This window comes from Xyrauchen texanus, chromosome 9 (assembly GCF_025860055.1).
Source record: "Xyrauchen texanus isolate HMW12.3.18 chromosome 9, RBS_HiC_50CHRs, whole genome shotgun sequence".
NCBI classification, from domain to species: domain Eukaryota; kingdom Metazoa; phylum Chordata; class Actinopteri; order Cypriniformes; family Catostomidae; genus Xyrauchen; species Xyrauchen texanus.
The window spans coordinates 29,631,046-29,655,090 of record NC_068284.1 but is presented as its reverse complement, the minus strand read 5'-3'; the positions used below and the strand labels follow the sequence as shown (position 1 = coordinate 29,655,090).

Here is a 24,045-nt window from a genome sequence, read left to right as displayed (position 1 = left end):
CGTGGGGTGTTGTCGATGGATAAAGGCCACTCCTCTCCTAAACGTCACCGGCTGTGTGCAGAGAGATCTCCCTCACACATAAACAGGGATGTAAAGTAATTGAGGAAAAATAGGCTACTTAAGTATTATACTGAAGTATTATTTTTTTGGAGTGCAGTTTAAACTTAACAATTGCACTTTTACTTTAAAGTAATAAAATATATATAAAAAATATTACTTTTTACAAGAGCTTACAATTTTATTTAAACGGTACTTTCAAACCTTTCCACTGCTTCCGATAAACAACACATGACAGATCAGAATCAGTCATTTCAAATGGAATGTCGCACTGCAGCTGTGTGAAATTCCGACCATCTGCACAGGTGGAATTTCGGATCCGATTTAAGCTTCGGATATGTGAAATATTTGTGCGACTGGACCGTATGTGACCGCCCGACTGAATGTGATGTATTCATTCAAAACTATGAGGATGAAGTGAGAGATATTGATGGTTTTTTTCCAAAACTTTAATCTAAACGCCTGCTACTTCTACAGATTTGACAGTTATGAAGTCAAAAATGATCATTCACATTGCAAATATACTGTATATATAAAAACAAAAGTCTTTTGTAATTAAATGTGTACATGCCATTTATTTCTACACTTGCCTTCATATCTATGATTTTCTACTATTTGCTGAACTATTCTTGTTGTTGTTGTTAGGCAACTATTAATTATAATAATAACTATAAAACCAGCAATGATGGTGATAATAATAATGATAATAAAAATAATGGAATCTGAATAAATACTGTATTAATTATGAATTTATTGAATTCATCCATCCAAACCTCAGAAAACTATTCACAAAACCAACAACATTACTATATTTCTCCAAAGCTTTTTTTTATTTTATCTTTCTCTATGTCTCAAGGGGCTGGGTGCTCTGGCATCTCAATTCGTGAGTGTATTCAACCATGCAACGAACATTGCGTGACTGTGACAACATTTTTGCTAACAAAATGATGTGGTTTATTATTGGTGAAGCATTAATATGTTTCCATTGATCATGTTAAAAATATGCTTGCTTGTTTTGATTATTGGGGTTACCTTCCCCATCCCCCCGGGATCTACACCCCTGCTTCTATGACACTTTTAACTCACCTGTCGACTCGCATGCTCTTCAGTACTCATACCCCAGTCCTTTGTATATGCAACACTCAGTCATTTGAGCTACCACACAATACGTGTTTATGTTCTGCCATTTTACTCGTGATTTGAGTTAAAAGGTATACAAATCATTGTTGTTTTAGTGCCTCTAGTGTATCACTACAACAGGCCACATAAAAATCATTTTGCAAAAATTTTGTTATTGTAACATGATTCTATAACCAGTTTCGCAAATGCCACTGTCATTGGACAGTAAAAAGGTGACTTAACAAACCAGTCAATTTTAACAGCATCCTCTCCCACAATCAATTCGCTCTGGATTTTATTCTAGTTAGGAAAAGTTACTTTTTTAATACTTAAGTACAGTTTAATGTTAATGCTTTCACTCAAGTATGTTTTTGGCTAAATACTTGGACTTTTAATTGAGTAAACACAGCAACACCCACTGCCCTCTCCAACAACTTCTTCTCTCACACTACTTGACACACCGGTAGGGGTGGGTAATAGGTTTGCTCATTCAAAACAACTGGACATTTTCACCACACTCCTCTCTATGAAACAATACTTCTTTTGAATTCCATGCCATTACTACAATGTAACCCACAAAAATCCATGTTGTTGTCATCTATCGCCCTCCAGGTCAGCTCGCAAACTTTCTTGAGGAGTTTGATGTCCTGCTGTCCTCCTTCCCGGAAGATGGTAGGCCACTTGTGGTTCTTGGAGATTTCAACATACACCAAGACAAGCTCCAGACCACTGAACTTCGTGCACTTCTGGCCTCATTTGACTTTGAAAGACTAAGCACTGCAGCAACTCACAGATCGGGCAACCAGCTGAACCTCATTGTTACACATAACTGTACCAACTCAAATATTCTTGTTACTCCTTTACATGTCTCTGATCACTACTTTGTTCAAATCAACATGACTCTCCCATCTACATTAAAACAGACTCCGCCATTGGTTTCCTTTCGCCGTAACCTTCGTTTTCTTCCACCCTCGTGCCTTGCTGTCTCTACCTCTCTTCCCTTACAACACTTATTTCCACCCTGGATGGAACCTCAGCCACAGACACACTAAGCTCTACTTTAACAACCTGTCTAGACAGCATCTGTCCTCTCTCCTCTAGGCCAGTACGTATGACACCACCCAGCCCCTGGCTCTCTGACGTCCTTCATGAACATCATACTGACCTCAGGGAGGCTGAGTGGAGATGGTGGAAATCTTAAGATCCAGCAGATCTGGGTAAGTATCAGTCTCTGCTTGCAACTTTTTCAAATAACGTTAAATATGCAAAAACTTCCTATTACCAGAACAAGATTAACACCACCACAGACACTAGCAGCTTGTTTAGAACATTCAACACACTTCTCTGTCCTCCCCCTCTACTGCCTGACACATCACTGACAGCAGATGTCTTACACAACATCACTGGGAACCATCATTCAGGCACATGGTTTCTCTTACCACTGCTACACCGCTGACACACAGCTCTAATTGTATGCACGAATCTCTGCCCGTTTGGCAGACATCTCGGCCTGGATGAAGGAACACCACCTGCAACTTAACCCATACAAGACTGAACTCCTTGTCTTTTCAGCCAACCCTGCTGTTGAACACAACATCACCATGCAGCTGGGTTCAGCTACAGTCACGGTCCAATAACCATCTAAATTTCACAGACCACATTTCAAAGACCACAAGATCATGTAGATTTACACTCTACAATATCAGGAAGATAAGACCCTTCCTCTCTGATCATGCTACACAACTTCTTGTTCACTCACTTGTCATAACTAGACTGGACTACTGTAATGCTCTCATTCCAGGCCTCCCTGCATGCACAATTATACCCCTGCAAATGATCCAGAATGCAGCAGCCCGTCTGCTCTTTAATGAACCAATATATAACGCATTTTACACCACTCCTTGTCTCTCTTCACTGGCTGCTGGTTGATGCATGTATCAAATTCAAGGCTCTGATGCTGGCATACAAAACAGTCACTGGGTCTACTCCAGCATACCTTGAATAATTTCCCACCAGAAGCCTGCGGTCGGGTAATGAACGGCGCCTTGTTGTACCAACACAAAGACGCACCAAAACACTTTCCCAGACTTTCAGTTTCATCTTACCATGTTAGTGTTAATGACCTTCCCAACACCATCCATGAAGCTGACTAAAGAAAGTGTTCTGTCTTCAAAAAACGGCTAAAAACACATCTTTTCCATGAGCACTTAATCAGTCACTACAAGTTGCACTTTAATCTGTCTTGAATACTACTATTCTGATGCTAGTGAACCTTTGTAATACAGCACGTTGATGATTCGCTTACAATGTATTGCTTTTTTGTAAGTCGCTTTGGATAAAAGCATCTGCCAAATGAATAAATGTAAATGTACACTTTCCACTCGGTATCAATACTTTCACTTAAGTATAATTTCTGTGTACCTTTTACACCTCTGCACAATAACATACAGCAGAAGACACAACTGTCCAAAAATGAGATAATTCTTATAACAGATATTGCCAGTGAGGTAGAGAAGGTAGAGCTGCAGGGCAGGCAAATATTGCAACAGCTTGCCTATCAATTAAAAGTATAGTTCACCCAACAATGAAAATTCTATCACCATTTACTCAACCTCATGTCATCCCAGATGTGTATGATTTTCATTCTTCTGGCAAACACAAGCGAAGATTTTTAGAAAAATATCTCAGCTCTGTATGGCCATATAATATAAGTGAATGGTTCAAAAAGCACATAAAAGCAGCATAAAAGTAATCCATAATTTTCTTTGGAAAGTGTCATCAACACCTACCCGAAGAGTGTACTTTTTTACTTTAACTTGCAAAATTCATTACAAATAACATATTTTGTTTTACAAATACATTTTTAAAATACACCTACATTTTAAATATGCAACTTTAAATTGGTTCTCCTGGTCTTTGGAAAACATAATTTGATTAGCACATCACTACCTCAAAGAGTGAATTAATAAAAACAATTACAATAAGAATATTTTATTAAAATAGGAGATGTAATATGTCAATTTATATGTAATATATGTTAATAAATAATAATTATGTAGTCTGGAGGAATCCTCTATGCAGAATTGACACAGATAATACAATCCAGTAATGTGAAATCACGTAAGCGCTAGTCTTTAATATCTTTACCACACTCATTTGAATATTGTGTGCCTTTACACTTGATATGAGAGAAGCATTCCTGTAGTTTGTATCCTGTCATAAGGACATGTTTCACTATGTTTATGACATTTTTAACATTAATGAAGGGCGTTTTCATGACTACTCCTTTGTCATGCCAATTCATATTGTTGAAATTATCTGAGTAATTAATCGTATATGGAGTCAAACAATTATAACGCTGCATGCTTCATCAAACGCTATATGAATTATTGAACTGTAGCTGTTTATGTTTTGCTATACTTCCTGTTCAAATTGCTCTAGAGAGTAATAAATGATCAAACTGTCAAGATGAACTGTGGAAGATGCCACAATGAGATTCTGAAACCAGTAGAAGGAAAACAAGAGCTGTAAAAGGGAGTGGCTGTTTACACTGGGGTAAAAGAAGGTAGACGCCATTTACACAAATAGCACCTTGTTTATACAAAGTCCAAATAGTGATATATTCTATGTACACACAGTGTGCATAGGAGTAATATGCTATTCGTATTTCATACTGTACTAAGGGTAAATTGTCTGAGCAGAGTTAAAAGTGGGCAAAGTTAGTGAAAATAGCCTTTGCCAACAAGGTTGTCATTCTGCACTAAGTGCAACCAGACACTGCCAGGAATAGCACACTAAACATAATTTGTAATAGCTAACAATCTAGAAAAAAACTCACACCAGTCTAAAATTACAATGTTATTTTTATTGCAATTTGCAAATCAATAATTAACCTTGTAAACTGAAAAAAATAATAATAATAAAAAAAATAACAATAATAAAATAAAATCTTCCTACCTAGCTGGAGTTGCAGCTACTGTAAGTCTCATAAAACAATTGGACTGAATTCAATTAAAAATTAAACCAATTTAAAATAGTTTAACCTTTAGGTATCAGACTATGGATAAACAGATCATTAAAACATAAATTCAAAACCATCCCAAAACACAAATCCAGCAATTGCTATGAGGAAAACATGAGGGATCTAACTCCTGATATATGCAGATTACGAGTGATTTTCATTTGTCTTTTTATAGACGTGTAGTTATGTATGATTGTCCACCTGAGGGCTGATTCCACTTTGGCCTACTATATTCATAAAATCTGGAGGGTGTTTGATTTTTGGGTACAAGTGCATTGTAGTATCTGTCATCTTCTGTAAGCAAGCACAGGCAAGGCCAGTCTTCCCTGTGGTGACTGGGGTAGTATGTGATGAACTGCTCGGTGTCAGACTTGTAGAGCCGATAGACCTGGATAGTCTCATCACATAGAAAAAAATCAAATGAATTAATTAGCAGTACAGTCAAGCAACGATAACAGAAGTCATTATTCTTATTTGGTTGGTCCAGAGTTAAATAAAGCTGAAGTAAAGGTTTATTGAACTTTAAAGAAAATCCACTTTAAGCAGTGTGCTAACCTGTTCCAGTCCACTACATGCCTGGGGTGGTTGGTAAGGAGGGTCTTGGGGCATTTAGAATTGTTACGAGCAAAGAGGAGCCAGCAGAACTCAGGTACATCAGAGCCCTTTACCATATCAAAGTGTAGCTGAATGGCAGTTCTCCACATCAGGAACTTCAGGGCTTCCAGAAGCTCATACTCCTCATCATGATCTATGAACAGCTGCTGGCATTTGCGGTCCTTCTCTTCAAGACGTTTACACTGGACTGCCTCCTGCCACTGGAGACAATAAATACATTGCCAGACCATATTGTTAAATATACAGTGCATCTGGAAAGTATTCACAGTGCTTCACTTTTTCCACATTTTGTTATGTTACAACCTTATTCCAAAATTGATTAAATTCATTATTTTCCTCGAAATTCTACAAACAATACCCCATAATGACAATGTCAAAGAAGTTTGTTTGAAATCTTTGCAAATTTATTCGAAAATAAAAACCGATAAGTATTCACAGCCTTTGCCATGACACTCAAAACTGAGCTCAGGTGCATCCTGTTTCCACTGATCATCCTTGAGATGTTTCTACAACTTGATTGGAGTCCACCTGTGGTTTGGACATGATTTGGAAAGGCAAACACCTGTCTATATAAGGTTCCACAGTTAACAGTGCAGGTCAGAGCACAAACCAAGCCATGAAGTCCAAGGAATTGTCTGTAGACCTCCGAGACAGGATTGTATCGAGGCACAGATTTTGGGAAGGGTACAGAAAAAAGTTCTGCAGCATTGAAGGTCCCAGACAAATTTCTGCAGCATTGAAGGTCCCAATGAACACAGTGGCCTCCATCTTCCGTAAATGGAAGAAGTTTGGAACCACCAGGACTCTTCCTAGAGCTGGCTGCCCGGCCAAACTGAGCGATGGTCACTCTGACAGAGCTCCGGCGTTTCTCTGTGGAGAGAGGAGAAACTTCCAGAAGAACAATCATCTCTACAGTACTCCACCAATCAGGCCTGTATGGTAGAGTGGTCAGACGGAAGCCACTCCTCAGTAAAAGGCACATGACAGCCTGCCTGGAGTTTGCCAAAAGGCACCTGAAGGACTCTCAGACCATGAGAAACTAAATTCTATGGTCTGATGAAACAAAGATTGAACTCTTTGGCCTGAACGGCAAGCATCATGTCTGGAGGAAACCAGGCACCGCTCATCGCCTGGCCAATACCATCCCTACAGTGAAGCATGGTGGTGGCAGCATCATGCTGTGGGGATGTTTTTCAGCAGCAGGAACTGGGATACTAGTCAGGATCAAAGGAAAGATGAATGCAGCAATGTACAGAGACATCCTTGATGAAAACATGCTCCAGAGCACTCTGGACCTCAGACTGGGGCGAAGATTTATCTTCCAACAGGACAACGACCCTAAGAATACAGCCAAGATAACAAAGGAGTGACTACGGAAAACTCCGTGAATGTCCTTGAGAGGCCCAGCCAGAGCCCAGACTTGAATAACTTGATCTCTGGAGAGATCTGAAAATGGCTGTGCACCGACGCTCCCCATCCCACCTGATGGAGCTTGAGAGGTCCTGCAAAGAAGAATGGGAGAAACTGCCCAAAAATAGGTGTGCCAAGCTTGTAGCATCAGACACAAAAAGACTTGAGGCTGTAATTGGTGCCAAAGGTGCTTCAACAAAGTATTGAGCAAAGGCTGTGAATACTTATGTACTTGTGATTGGTTTCGTTTTTTTATTTTTAATAAATTTGCAAAGATTTCAAACAAACTTCTTTCATGTTGTCATTATGGGGTATTGTTTGTAGAATTGAGGAAAATAATGAATTTAATCAATTTTGGAATAAGGCAATAACATAACAAAATGTGGAAAAAGTGAAGCGCTGTGAATACATTCCGGATGCTCTGTATATCTCATTTACTATAAAGTTTGAATTCAAAATATTTTAACCTGAAATTAGTTATGGGCATTTTGAGTAATTCTGTAGTTGAGTACTCTAACACATAAAAAAAAAAACAAGTAATCAATTACTTTAAATTTAAGTTCAACCAACTTTTGAACCTGTTTTTATAATGAAATGAGCACTAATGAGCACTAAGTCTACATTATAAAAGGATGAAAGAAAAAAAACATTTGCATTCACACATAGAAACGTACATTCCAAGTCTTCTGAGCAATACAATCACTTAAAATAATGACACCATTTTCTTTTTGGGAACTGTTCTTGCTCATTCATCCACAGTGTTAACCAATGCTTTGAGAGGTGAGGGAAACCGTTTCATTGTTGCCATGGTAGGCAAAGGCACAAAGGCAAATCAAATTGCAATATTCGAGTAGTGCTTTTAGTAGTTGAATATCTCAAGATGAACAGGTACTTGATTAATTGATACTCATGCACATCCCTTCCTGAAGTTTGAACCAAGTTTTTTTTAGAAATGTATACAAATTAATAATAACAATATTAGTTGGTCAAAATCTTTTTGTGCTTCTGCATAGTTTTGTGCTTCATATCTGCTTTAACTTTTACATTTAGCTAAAAAGCTTATAATAATAATAGGTTGTTTAATACATAGGCGTAGATTTAAAGAGAGGCGTAGATTTTGCTTTGAAGGTAAGGATTCCGTAAATTCCACTTTTACACAGAGTTCACTGTGAATGAATGATTGAATGTTATATTTATATAGCACTTTTCTGACACTACAGGGGACTCTCACACACCACCAGTATGTTGCATCCAGCTGGATATTGCCACAGCTTCCGTTGTGTGCCAGTACGCTCACCACACACCAGCTATTGGCGGAGAGGAGAGAGTACAATTATATTGCCAATTCAGGGATGGGATTATTAGGAGGCCATGATTGAGAAGGTCAAATGGGGGAATTTGACCAGGACATCGGAGTTACACCCCTACTCTTTTAAAGATTTTTAGTGTCCACAGAGAGTCAGGACCACAGTTTAATGTCTCATCCAAAGAACGGTGCCTTTTTACAGTATAGTTTACCCGTCAATATACTGGGGTGTTATGACCAACAAAGACTGCAGGTTGCACAGCACCTGCTTGCCTCACTAACTCCTATTTCAGCAGCAACCTTAGTTTCCCCAGGAGATCCAGGTACTGACTAGAATAAGCTAGAGCTCCTGGGTGATATGGCTGCTAGCAAATTACCCAATATATTGTGACAGATTACCCAATATAGTGTGACAACATGCCCTGGGCAAAGGTCAATGAACTGGGCAATAACCATGGCAATATTTAATAACAGTAGCCAAGACTTTAACCTCTTCAACTCTGGGCCCATCCGGACAAGCAGACGGATTAAAATATCAATAACATTTTTAATATTATTATTTGTGATAGCCTAGGCCTGTGTCACTTATTAGAAAGTTAATATTCTTATTCTGCTGTTGAAAGCAATCCAGAGCACATAATTAAAAGCACATAAATCGCTAGTGATCTAGTAACAGCTGCACCCTGTTTGATTGACAGGCGGCATACCTGTGAGTGCCGAACATGTGCGTGTGCTCCGAAAATGCTCGCACTAATGCACACCTGAACGGTCAAATACATTTAAAAATTCTGTCAAATGCCCTTCTTGGGGGGCCTGGATAGCTCAGTGAGTATTGAATCTGTCTACCACCCCTGGAGTCACGAGTTCAAATCCAGGGTGTGCAGAGTGACTCCAGCCAGGTCTCCTAAGCAACCAAATTGTCCCGGTTGCTAGGGAGGGTATAGTCACATGGGGTAACCTCCTTGTGGTCGCAATTAGTGGTTCTCAATCTTAATGGGGCATGTGGTAAGTTGTGCATGGATCCTGGAATGTCATGCACACCGAGCCACGTGATAAAATGCACGGATTGACGGTCTCAGAAGCAGAGGCAATTGATACTTGTCCTCTGCCACCCGGACTGAGGTGAGTAACCATGGCAACACGAGGACCTACTAAGTAGTGGGAATTGGGCATTCCAAATTAGGAGAAAAGGGGATCAAATTTTTTAAAAAAAATGCCTTGGTGAGGCATTCATGTAAACACAGAGAGTGATGTCTAAAGGGAACGTAAACAACAGAGAAAAAAGCAGATTTGTATTAAAATGTCTGACTTATAAGTGTAAATGTAAGCTAATAGGCCTGCTGCCATCTAGTGTGTCATTATAATAATCAAACAACCATAACAAGAAAATAAGAAAACATTCACTGCTCTTGACTGAATAACTTTAGTAGCTTTAAAAATTATTAATGCATTATAATCATACATTAATGCGATGGAGGATTTCCTTTATTTGACTACCATACATAACATAAAATAATGATCATATGACAATAGCCTCCTCCCCTACCCAGTGCAGTTTACATTTCTGTTGCAGAGAATTTAGTTGATTGCATAGGCACACTATTAGGTTGTGCATCATTCTAGAAAAATATAAAACATAAACTTTGACATGTTACTTTAGCAAGTAACTTAAATGTAAAAATTTCTCTGTGGAATCCGGACAAGTACCTTTTTTACTCTGACAAGTGAATGACCAATTTACTTGTCTGGAGGACATACAAATGACAATGCTTTGTGGGTGTGACTTTTTTGCCCTGTCATCACCATTCATACAACTAATATGTTTATGTTTAAATTACTACTAAAGCACAACATCTAGCCTCTTAATTTCGCTCTCGAATTGCACCAGATTGATGCATTTAACCTTAAAATGTTCAAAATGTTCTTACGGGGGACCATACCCCCATACTGTGGAAAACACTGGAAGACATAGAAATAGAAAAAACTGTTCTGGCGTACCCGTGATCCTTGTGGGCTTTTTTGTGCTGACTCTGGCGTTCAGAATCACTAGAGTTCACATTTTGGTTTTGACGACCAATTTGCAGATTTTGCACATCCTTCGTAGTATCAGAGTCTGATTCATGACACATAAGCAAGAACATCCAACCTGCATCTCTGCATGGTGGCCTGACTACGAGGGGAACATACAAAGGTATGGATATCAAAGATGAGGTTCAAAGTGATTAACTTTTGCGAGCAGCGCTTCAGTCAGTATCACTTTAATGGAAACAAATGATGTGAGAAGTAGCAAACAAAACAAACAGAAACACTTCCGCATGCAGAGAAATCCAAGGAATTCGTCACGCATTATACAGTTAAAACAAGCCAGCAAATCAAATTGGGACGATCAGTTTATTTATTTATGAACAACACCCAGTCAAAACCACCAAAACTGTGGATGGAGCACTGATCTATATATATAACAGATCAGTGGGAAGGAGCCTGACATGACCCAATTTTACTAGCCTGCTGAACAGACTTGAAATACAAAGTATAAAGAGAGCTTACGGTGAACTGGGCATTATGGGATTTGTAGTTTCCCCGGATAGCTACAGTTTCTGTTGATGTTTTAAATACACTGCAGAAGTTCGTTTTGTTTTGTTTTGTTTTGTTTGCATATGTTTCATCAGAGAAACACCGACTCAAAGCCACAGAAACTTACCCTTCATTATCTCTAATTTTGTGACCAATCTCTGGCACTATCCTGACACAATAATTATTCTTCTTCTTCGGTTTTATGGCTGGTGGCACCATAGACATATTTATATGTATATGGGTGGCACCAACGCCACCTACAGTGTGTTGGAATGTGGACCAGAGTTTACCCATTTCGGAAAAAAACAACAACAAAAAAACCTCTCAATCAGATCTGTTCCCTTGAGATAATGAAATACAAACTATAATCCATAAATAAGTATATTTTTAAGATTTATTGCTTCCACTTCCACCTTTCTAAGTTCCCTCTTAATTTCTAACGTTTTTATCAAGTCTTCCATTAGGCCTACTGGTTTTAAAGTTCATAATCGGATCCTCGTAAAATCCTCTTTTATCCCCCCCGGAAGTGCAGCAGTTTTTCAGCACTTTCACAGTTTAATTTAATTTGACTGTCTCTGCCATGTCATCAGGATTTGCCCGCAGAAGGTGAGTTGCGACATATTTGGATTTTAAACTTTGAAATAGTTCAACCAAAAATAAACCCTTGGCATACAGTACAGCCTATGGCTCTGTAGGTTGTTTTTCCATCCACTAGATGGCAGCACTTACTTTATTCATAGTAAATTGCACAATCCCTGATTTGTAATATGCATAAATCTTAGAAACTTGTAAAAATTGGTAAAATATTGTAATAAAATGTAAGTAATTAATTTTATGTAATTACATTTTTTTATATTATATATATAGAATTTTGATGGAGCAACAATTTGTGTGAAAAGAAATAATAACAGAAGGGTTTTGGATTACAAATACTTTTGATACAGCAAGATGATTTTTTTTTTAGTAACAAATTAAGATAGCACTTGTTCAAAATAACCACTTCAGAAAAGGGTTACACATGTTCTGTTCAATTCAATCACATTTGCTATTTTATAACATCTTGATTAATCTCCATTATATACTATTATACTAGGTAAATTGCTTTGAGTAAGCGCTATATAAATGTAACAAATTCTTCTTCTTCTTCTTCTTCTTCTTCTTCTTCTTCTTCTTCTTCTTCTTCTTCGTGTTTTGAGAGAAAATAAAATCAAAAGTGCCTTTTAACCATTCAGGGGGCCTTAAGCCCCATTGTACCCACAAATTATTATAATTCCATAGTATTATTTATTATTTATTGATCTTTCCATGGTGCTCTGTTATATGGTACATTGAAACATAGACAAACAAATAATGCAAAGTTTTAATTTCTTATATTAATAATAATAATTAAAAAAAACAATATCATAACTGTACGTCTGCTTTGGCAATGAAGGGGAATAAAAAGTAGAAACAGGGAGGGATTAGATCATAAAATGTGTGCAAAGGAGACAGTGTGTAAGGGGTCGTTCACACCAAATGCGTTATTGCTGCTGTATGTGCGTTTTTTCAGTTGTTTTTCTGTGCATTTAAGCGCTAGATGGACGTATTAAACAAATGTATGTCTTGCTGATTTTTCTGCGTTTTTAGATGCCGTGTCAGGTTAAAAAAAATCGTCTACTTTTAAAACACATCACAGCACACCATTGTCCTACTCTAAAGTAGGCCTACGTGTTCGGTGTAAACGGCCCTTAAAGGAATATTCCGGATTCAATAGCCTACAAGTTCAACTCAATTGACACAAAATAATCTCGACTCATCCCTCCTTTTCTTTAAAAATAAAAAACAAAAATCGAGGTTACGGTGAGGCACTGACAATGGAAGTGAATGGGGCCAAATTTTTAAAGGTTTATTAAAGCAGAAATGTAAAAACCCTTGCATGAATTCTACTGTTAAATCGCACATATTATTTGAACTTTAATGTTGTTTAATTCGTCATTTTTACAATAGTTTTCGGTTTTTTTGTTAACATTACATTGTCACAGCAACGAAATTGTAAAATGTGCTACAGAAAAGGTTAGTAAGCGATTTTGTTCCACTAAAATTCATGTTAAAACACTTAGGATTGTTTACGGATATACTTTCGAAACAGTGAGTATTTTAACGTTTACTGATTGGCCCCATTCACTTCCATTGTTAGTGTCTGACTGGAACCTGGATTAATGCTGTCGATTGAGCTTAACTGGTATTGAACCAAGTGTTGTGCCGAATTTTGACCCTGCCAGAATGCGACTGCCCCTCGCGTGCACGCGCATCATACAGTTGATATGCTGGTGCTGTGAGCTCGAGCGCTACCATGTTCTGCTAAATTTGTGCATCATTAATGCAAACTTATTTAATTTCTACTTATTAATGTGTGCATTGATAACACTTCCATGTTCATTTTATGCTTTCTTGGTGCTAGACATGTCTGGAAAAAGATTGCTTATTAACGTAGTAAACAGGGCTCCAGCTGGCAGCACTAGCATATCAACAGTATGATGCGCGTGCACGCGAGGGGCAGTCGCATTATGGCAGAAAATCAGAATTCGGCAAAACAATCTTAATGACTGAGGTGAATGATTTTCTGGACATAACGTTTCATGGTAACGGTGCTCTGTGGTGTGTACTGTGACTTTAAAGGCCGCTCCTCCTCCTCTGCTTTCCTGTGCTGTGGAGGTGCTGAAACGTCGCCTTTCTCGTTTCAGAGCAAGCAGCCATGGCTGAAATAAAGACGGGCATATTTGCCAAAAACGTCCAAAAAAGGATCAGTCGGGCACAAGAGAAGGTAAGAATCCCAATACTGTCCAAATGGTCAAAGATAAAAATAGATAATGCTTAGGGGTTTGATAAAGGAACGTCCGTATTTTGTCTTCGCGGATCTGTCCTGCAGACGCTCCCGGTAGGAGATTCAGGTGTGCGACTTAACTGTAACATTTCAATTCAGAAGAAAATTATCCGTAATTTGTTCGTTCTCAAACCTGCATCTTCACATTTTAATCGTCATATGAAGAAAACATCAGCGCTCAGTTTTTGGGTTATTGGTTGAAATGTCAGACTGCAATCTTACCCAGAACTGCCATTTAGAATGCGAGGATGAAAAGGTGGTGCATGACAGAACCCCACTTAAACCTACATTGCAAGCAATTATATATATATATATATATATATGCTATACAGGCTGTTGGTCTGCTACGTGCTTTCTGAAGGGATTCATTATTGATCTCAGTTTGAATACACATCACATAGTACTGTATGACTAGTAGATTATAATGTGTCATGGATATAGTGACACGTATTACGGGTTGTCATAATGTTATGATCTGCATGCATACCATCATTTTTTCTGTATCAATCTTCCTCGCATTTCTGACGATGCAATCCATTATTTACCCAAGACGTTGGTTGAAACTGTCATTTTCCTGCAAGGTCAGAAGAATGGGGGATGCCCTCGTCTATGCGGTATGAATACTACCAGGGGGAGATTTCCGAGTGGCCAGGCTATCGGTGAAGGCCTGCTTAATGTGCTTGTTAAGAGACATGCGGCAATATCTCCCTATTTTAAACGAGATATAAATAGCAGACGAAATGTTTGTCGCTTACGATTTGACATTAGACGGCTAGGTCAATTCAGTATTGGGGTTTGTTGATCGCATTTTTGGGGTTTGCTTCGACAGCCTGCGCAATTTTTTTCAATTCGCAGCGAACTGAATATGAAATGTCTGTCACCTCGTGAACTAAAGACGCCTGGTAAACAGAGTTGTTTCAGTATCATATAACAATGACTGTCACCTGGTAAAGAGCATTGGCTTTCTACTAATATTGTGCAATTTGTCCCCAATTTTTAGTAGCCAACATCCCATAATTTATGCATTTCACAATTGTATGATGCTGTTCTGAAGAAAAATCCAATAATTCATCATGGAGCCACACAGTTAAAAAAAAAATGGGCCTTCTTGACTGCTCCCTTTTCCTTTCAGTGTAACTTGATTCCCTTTAGATGGTTAAGACAAGTACATTTAGAAGCAGGTATACAGTTTAATCCCTCTGGAACTGGAGATCCTGGATAGGGGCAGATAACATGATAAGGGGTGTATAAGAGAACCTTTAATCTGAGTCCTGATAGCGATAAAATACCTTAAAGGGATAGTTCACCCAAAAATGAAAATGTTCCCATTATTTACATACCCTCATGCCATACCATATGTATATGACTTTCTTGCTTCTGCAGAATATTTCAGCTCTGTAGGTCCATGCAATGCAAGTAAATGGGTACCAACATTTGTAAACTCAAAAAAATCACATTAAGGCAGCACAAAAATAATCCAGAAGACTCCAGTGTTAAATCTATATCTTCAGAAGCAATATGGTAGGTGTGGGTGAGAAACAGATCACTATTTAAGTCCTTTTTCTACAAAAAAATTCTCCTCTCTGCCCAGTAGGTGGCGAAATGCATAAAGAATGCAAATCGGCGAAAATGAATGTGAAAGTAGAGATTGATGAGATTAAAAGAGTACTTAAATATTGATTTGTTTTATCATATTTCTTCTGAAGATATGAATTTAACCACTGGAGTCATATGAATTACATTTATGCTGCTTTTATATGCTTTTTGGAGCCTCAAAATGTTGGTACCTATTCACTTGCATTGTATTCAGCTACAAAGCATTTATGTTCAGCAGAATAAAGAAAGTCAAACACATCTGGGATGACATTTATTTATTCCTTTAAATATCACTCATCCTTCTAATTGCTTTAGACTCATGAAAATAGTTGCATTGCAATATTATGACAATTTGATTATTATAGCAAATGAGAGAATTTTACAACTTAAAGTAGTTTTGTATATACTAGTTGTTTTGACTTATCAATATTTTCCAATGATGTTCAATGCCCAAAAGCATCACGAAAGAAACAAGCCATGTAAATTGATGTATCTTTTGTTTTGCAGGATTTGTGCATTGAGATAATGGGAAATCATACAAAATGAACCCTTAATTATATTAGTGTCACTGTTCTATGCGTTATGAAGCAGATTTCCTTCTGCACATTGTTTTGCTGACTAACTCGATTTTTGTATAATTAAACTGAAGATCATTCATCAAAATAAAGCAGAGGACATTGCTTACCTATGTGAATAAGACAAGGTGGAATTTCTACTGTAGTGTCTGTATTCGGGGCCTAAGTTGAGTTAATATTTCATAGGTAGTCTGCTTCTGTTGTATAGGGTTTCCTGGCTGGACATTGTGTCTTAAATTAGTCCGACTTGCCTTTGGCAAAGTCAGACCATTGTTGACTCTAGATGTGAGGGTCAGTGTCTTGAGGAGATTAAAAAACAAAAATCAAAGCATGTAAAAAGATGGTCTTGGTCCTTTGCAGTGGGATACACATTGAATTACAAAAGCTACCTGAATCTGAATGTTCTTACAGTCTTATATTTAAAATAAGAAAATGTCACATACAGGTACTGATACACTCAGCAGGTACAGTTAGTACTCTGCACTTTCCTTAAATATTAATTTGCAGAGAAATTACATGTTAATGAAATGGTGATAAATGTGCTTTAATGTTTGGAGCAGAGCAAGCAAAATTCTATTTCAAAAGAACTATTTCAATTTTGAGTTTTAAAAATATTTTTGTGCATTATTAATAATTATAACAAAGCATTACTTCAGTTTACATGGAGGTATATCAAACATTGTGATAATTTTCTAGTATGTATAATTAGATGTTGACAGGTGTCACAACATGCTACCTATTGATCAATATCAAAGGCCCTTCCGGTAAGCATGTGTGAGTAAATGTGTTACAAAGGAAACATCCAGATGGCAAGTTATTAGCACCCAGGGGCATTGTGGAGCTTTTGTATATGACCTTATTCATATTCCTAGGGGTCCGTCTCCGTGGTAACTTAGGCCCATGCAACATACTTCCACTTTCACACGTCATGGGAGGAGGCAGTCACAGCTATTGTCTTTGGTTTAAATAACATCATACATGCCTGTACACATGTAGTTATGCTGTAGGTTTATTTAATATATGCGCCTATAGTTCTTTAAATTATTTAATACATTCATAAAAAAGCTCTTGTCTTAGACTCAGCCTTTACTGGTCCCGGTCTCGACTCGGACTGGGCCCTCTCTGGTCTTGGTCTTGACTCGTACTCAACCTTCATCTGGTCTCGATCTTAACTCAAAATCGACCTACTCTGGTCTCGGACTGGACTTGGACTCTGAGGTTTAAAAATCCAGAATGATGTTTGTGAAGCAGTGTGGATTTGTTTGCCCAACAAAACATCCATTGCCTTTGTAATAGACTATAAAGGCTTCTATTGTATTACAGTTCAAGGTTCCAGAATGTACCTTGTATATTGTTAACAGGTATGTACACCTGGTGTATTGAATCAAACAGAAGTTGCATTTTTTGTTTGCAGTTGATTTAAATGATTGCAGAGTTTGACTGAGGGCTTGTATATTTGTTTGTGCTTTACTCCTTTTGTACAGGTAAAATACAGTGTATTTGCTCACACATTAACGGTGTTAAGATTTAGTATTAGAAACAAGCAGTGGGATGAAAATTATTTGAAAGGTTTGTGCAGGAACGCATGCGTATTGATTATCTCTCAACAAATGTGGGGATATGGATTTAAACTTTATTTAAAATGTACATAACATTTCCAGAAAGAGTAGGTGTTGGACTGGCTTTTAAATGTTTTATCTAGGTGAGTTCAATAGGATAAGACATCTCTCTTGTTCTCTGCCAAAATGTATGTGTTAGTCACTGTGGGTAGGCAGTGAGTTGGTCATATGACAAAAGTCCTATTCCTCCCCCTCTGTCCTCAGCCCTTCTTTGTGTGCATGTCATACCGTCCAGAGGCTTTTCTCTCCTCTCAGTCACCAGACACTGTTAGAAGATTTCCTCATGGGGATTCAATCATGGCTCAGCTGAATCAATGACAATGCTATGTGGACTGGTTGCTCAGTCATCCTTCTAAATGTTTATCTTTACTAACACTGAGAAATGCAAATGAACATGCTGAGAGGGATAAACAGGAAGAGGGATATCCAGATATACAGGATACCCAGATACTGTATAGAAATCACTTTTGTAATAGGCTATTATGTCTTTCATATGATTTGACCTTTTACAGTGTTCCAACACTTTTTGACCAATACATTTGCATGGCTTTTCCTTGATCTTTCCAGTTGTTTACTGGATTTTCATTTTTGAAAACCATTCAAATTTAGATGGATTTGCTAATATCATTCAGACCTATTTGTGAAATATTTCAACTGATTAATTGAAAAGAACAGACATAAAGGAATATTCTGGGTTCAATACAATTTAAGCTCAATCAACAGCATTTGTGGAATAATGTTGATTACAACAAACAAATATTTTATTCCTTTTCTTTATAAAAAGCAAAAATGTAAGTTACAGTGAGGCACTTACAATGGAAGTGAATGGGGCTAAGTTTTGGAGGGTTTAAAAGTAGAAATGTGAAGCTTATAAATTTATAAAAGCACTTAAATGAATTCTTCTGTTAATACTTGTATTATTTGAGCCTGAAAGTTGTTTAAATCATAATATTTACAGTCATTTTAGGGTTTATTTACATTATACCATCATGGCAACAAAGTTGTAAAATTGGCTATAACTTTACACAGAAAAGTTTAAGCTTATTGTTCACACTTAAATCATGTTAACACTATACTACACTTTTGAAACAGTGAGTAATTTAACATTTACTGATTGGCCCCATTCACTTCCATTGTAAGTGCCTCACTTGAATCCAGATTTTTTATTTTTTTTTAAAGTTGGTGGTAATCAAGATCATGCCACAAATGCTGGTCATTGAGCTTAATTTGTATTGAACACGGAATATTCCTTTTAAAGAAGGATTTGCTCAAAAGTCAGACCGTACTATGGCTTGTGAGCAAGTTTTACTCTACACAAGCAATTTTTAGCTATTTCTCAATATGGTAGAGCAGAGCATAACTAGAAAATGTTAAATTAACTATTAAAATATATATTTTCTATATATAAAACCAATTAAGAAATTATTAGAGATGTAAATGTGTTTAAAATAGTTTATTAAACATTAATTATTTTATCCTGACATTCACTCAGGTAAAGATTTTATTACAATTATATATATATAAAAAAGAAGAATTTGTCTAAAAGAATTGCAATTTCCACCAAATATTTTTCTGTGACCCCTTGGGCTCTCTCGTTACAGGTTCTGCAGAAGTTGGGAAAGGCAGATGAGACGAAAGATGAACAGTTTGAGCAGTGTGTGCAGAATTTCAAAAGACAGGAGGTAAGTTAAATCTTCTAAGCTCAGCTGGTTTTGAATTGGTAGCCTTTGGTTGATTTTCCCACCAGCAGCAGAGATCCACATTGTGTGCCACCAGCACACAAAGACAAAACAAAAACTCTATTGTCTTTCAATATGTTATTATAGATTGCTTTTAAATGAAAACAATATGTCAATATTAGTGAAAAAAAAAATAATTTACACATTGTTTAAGACTGATGTGTACAAATGGGATAAAGACCATGAAGGTGTACCCACATTTTATCTTTTGTCTGAACAGTCTTTGCTGTGAAAGACAACTAAATAATTCTCGTTAATGATGTCACTACAAAGCTTCATGGCCACAATACTATAAAGACCCTGGCAGGGTAAAGGCGTGTGAATAAATTTTTGGCAAGGGGTACAGCAGTTTAGGCAAACGATATACACATGCAAGCACAACGAAGGCATCAGAGAACCATGTCTCCCTGGGGATCATGTCTATTACCACACTCACTCACACACACACACACACACACTCACACTTGGTGGTCTACCATTTCTATTCCCTAAACCTAATCCTCACAAAAAACTTTCTGCATTTTTACATTTTCAATAAAATATCGTTAGTATGTTTTTTAGTGACTTGAATTATGGGGACACTAGAAATGTCCTCATAAACAACATTGATAGCAAAATAGCCTTGTTATTACCAGTTTGTAACCTAAAAATTTATTGTAAAACCACCTAAACCTGCCCACACACACACACAAACACACACACACACACACAAAACGCAATGGAATGTTTTCACCAGCAATTAATTAATTCAATAAGCCAGCCAAGGCATTAGTTACATTCTACCAAGATCAAAACTGTTGTCGTGTTAGTGTGAATGAGAAATTACCTTAAAACACAATATAATTGTTCAGACAAAATAGAATGAACCCATTTTCTAAAATATTCTACCTGTAACATAAGAAATGTTCTACCTGTTACTTGTAGACCCCAAATTTGGCCTTGCACACAGGGGTGTTGATAATATATTTCAGAACGATTTTCAGTTTCCAAAGTGTCAATAATCACCATGTCTGTGTGCATCAATCTACCATGTGCGAGTCTTTGCTGGCTTGTGCTACTTCATAGTCAAGTCTTCTGCCATCTCCAGCAATTATACAATGATGAATAAGTGAGGAATACAACAACAACACAAGCGATTCATTTTAAACACTGTTAGGGAGACAGTCCGTTGCTCAGGGGTTTTAGTGCCATCCGCAGGGTGACGAAACACGAGATCACTAAAGATCTGTACTGTTTTATTGTTTTGTTTTTTGTTAATTATTATAATTTCAAAGGATGAGCTTACACATGATTAAAGCACAATATTCTATAAAATTTAAGTTTGAGGATTGATTAATTTGTTTTTATTCATATAAACTGTAATATTACACTACAATAATTATTATTAAACACAGTAATTATACAATAACACAATTTAATCTTAATTTAAACTCAAATTACTGCTTCATTGTTAACAATCCTTGTAATCCATTTAGCTTTTGTGGAAATAAAAGGGAAAATAAAAAGTTCACTATCCATCACAAGGGCTCTCTTCAGTTCGGCAGGGCTCTGCCCACAATCATGACAAATCTCTCAGAAACGGGATGCTATTTTATATTAGCATAAATTACAGATATACTGAAAGCTAAAATGTTATAATATATACTGCAAAAATACAATGAAATAAATGAAAACTTGTTGATACTGTTTGCCAGTCTTGCTCACTAAAAATTGGATTCTCTTTATTCTCTCTTTCTCAAGAAATCTGTGGACTATTGTGGTAAACTCATTGGATAACAGAACTTTGCAGGTGCAGCATGTTCATAAACATGGGGATAGTTATGGAGGTCTAATTACTGCACAATTGTACATGACATTGCCTCAATAGTTCTATAATTAAGAGCAGTTTGTCTCAAATAATCTGATTAGTTTGATCATATGAAAAGCTTTTATGGTATTAAGAAAACTGGAATTTGTGTGAGGTGGCTGAGAAGAAAGATAGGGAGAGAAATGTGTAGTTCTTGAGATAGCATGTTTTTGCTGAAGAAAAAATCTAATCCCACCCTCTTCACCTTTCCTCACTAATCCTGATTAGACTGCTTTATGCTCCAGCGTGCCAGTGTTTCCAGAAAAATTCTCCCCTCATTTCCTTCCACTTCTCTCCAACTCCTCCTCTCATTTTTACTTTTTCCATGCTATTAAAGGGATAGTGCATCAAAATATATATATTTTTGTCATCATTTACTTACCCTTGTGTTGTTCCAAACATGAATGACATTCTCTCTAGCATTAAACAAGTAGTGATCTATAAGAATGTCCAAGCTGTTCTTTTCCTCACCGTGAAAGTGAGGGGTGACTATGGCTGTTCCTAATCCCCATCCACTTTCATTGCATGGAAAAGAGTAGCTTGAACATTCTGCTAAATATCTCATATTGTGTTACACGGAAGGAAGAACGTCATATGGGTTAGAAATGACACAAGGGTGAGTAAATAATTACCAAATTTTCCATTTTTAGTGACCTTTTTGAGTGATACTTATGGTTGGATTGTGCAGAGCGGTGTACGGTACATGCAGAATGTATCGGTCCAATATAAAATTCACTGAGTCAGAGTCAACAACATACAGCTGCAAGATACTTGTCACAGCCAAAATTTAACCCATATGCTGTCAGTCTGGCTCATTATTCTCTTATAAGACACTCCATGGAGCCACATCAACTGCAATAAGATATCCTACACATCTATTACCTGCAACAGGACCCGTGAAATTCTATACAACAAAGTGATGCTGGCTAATTACAGTGACCACAAAATACACTTCTGGGTTGTGCCAACCAGACTCGCTTCATTGAATGTTAAACAACCTCATCCCATTACTCCAGTCAAGCTTAAAAAACATTTTGATATAAATAAATAAATAAAAATAACACAGCCATCTGCTAGAGGCCACACGATACCACAAATTAAATTGTCTGCCTAAAGCAACACCAGCATCTGTAACAACATGTTTCTTACTTTCTCTAATGCAAAGTGAGAGACTCTCCATGATATGTCTAATGGAAAATATTCATATATGCATCATTTTGGCATATATTTCAGACTGCTGCATATATGAGATGCATTTTTCAACCACATTCTGGAGAGGAAGATTGTTTAAGATCGAGAAAGATAGAGTTTGCCATCTGGGCTTTTCAATTATTCTCAAGGCTCCTTACAACCCCTTGCTGCCTCAGAATTACTGGGCCTCGTGTAGAGTGCAGAGAATTAAATTGCTTCCATTTGCAGCATTGATTGGAGAGCTTGTTGTGATAGTCTATTTGTTTTTTTAAGACCACCTGCATGTTTCAATGCGATGTAATGATTTCAGCACCATGGACAGCAACGGTTTCCATTGCTTGAAACTCTAGTTATGATATAGTTTCCAGTGACAAGACCTTATGAAGAGGTTTTTACTGAGATTATATATTATAGATACGTCAACTATTAAATTATAAATGTGCTCGGACACAAACATAATATTTATTTAATTAATCAATTATACAGCCATATCACAGCCATGCTGATATTTAGCACAACAGCATGATTGTGAGTGTAATTGCTTTTATAGGATACTTTCATATCCGCGATATGGGAAACACAGACAGAATTGTGGAATCCAGTCATGAAAAAGAAAACATGGAATGTGACATATTTTAGATAAATTGAATGTATGAATGGCTGAGATTTTTTTAAATAAATATACAGTCTGCATGTGCTGCGCACTCCAAAGTGATCTTTGAAGCTGGTTGCTCATACACTAACATGCCTCAACTTATGCATCATGTGCACTCTGTATGTAGATGACAGAGTACTCATTAACCTTAAAGTGTGCAACACATGTAGAATATATAAGTGTATGTAATTAAACTGCAGCCTTTTGTAGTTTAATAAGCACATTATGCTTATACAGAGTCAAGAAGCTGTCATCAAAACATACAAACTGAAGTACATCATTCAGCGTTCCGCCAAAATAAAAGCTCAATTTGTCAAAACGTGTGAAGTTGAAGAAATTGCAACAAAAATATATTACCACTATATAGTACTATGTAATATTCAATGTAGTAATAAATAATAATATCAGTAATAAATCATATTAATAACTTGGATTTTGCAGTGATGATCTGTATAGAAATACTTGATTTGATTGAAGTTCTGTGAATTCATTTGATCAGACTATAACTATAACCTATAATTACACTTTAAAACATAAAATTCAGAAAAAATAAAACAGAAAACACAGAATAAATAAATCAGATTTCTAAGGGCCCTACAGTACTTTCACACAGCAGTGCAGTTCAGTTCAGTTGAAGAAAAAATTATATTGAGTAACTTACATTTCATGCTAAATGTAGCCAGTCAAGTTTTATAGGTCACCAAGAAATGCGAGTATGTGAGTGTAGTGGAGCAACAGCAGTTTCCCCTCCCCACTCAAAGCATTCTGTAATCACTCCACTCATGCGCCACTCTAGGTTTTTCATTTCCCAGTTCCCATTCTGCTTTCCAATTCGCACCACTCACATACTCTGGTCTGG

The 24,045-nt window shown here is 37.0% G+C and overlaps 1 protein-coding gene across 4 annotated transcripts in view; it reads left to right on the top strand.

Moving 5' to 3' along the window:
- Positions 1-13,475: 13,475 nt before the first annotated feature.
- LOC127649796 (amphiphysin-like) overlaps positions 13,476-24,045 on the top strand; it is a 47,945-nt gene continuing 37,375 nt past the window's right edge. For 3 of the 4 annotated variants that reach the window (XM_052135041.1, XM_052135040.1, XM_052135038.1), the window contains exons 1-2: positions 13,703-13,905; positions 19,357-19,437. In XM_052135041.1, coding sequence (XP_051991001.1) covers positions 13,837-13,905; positions 19,357-19,437 — 150 coding nt within the window. In that variant the 5' untranslated portion in view covers positions 13,703-13,836. The other variant, XM_052135039.1, reaches the window with a different exon arrangement.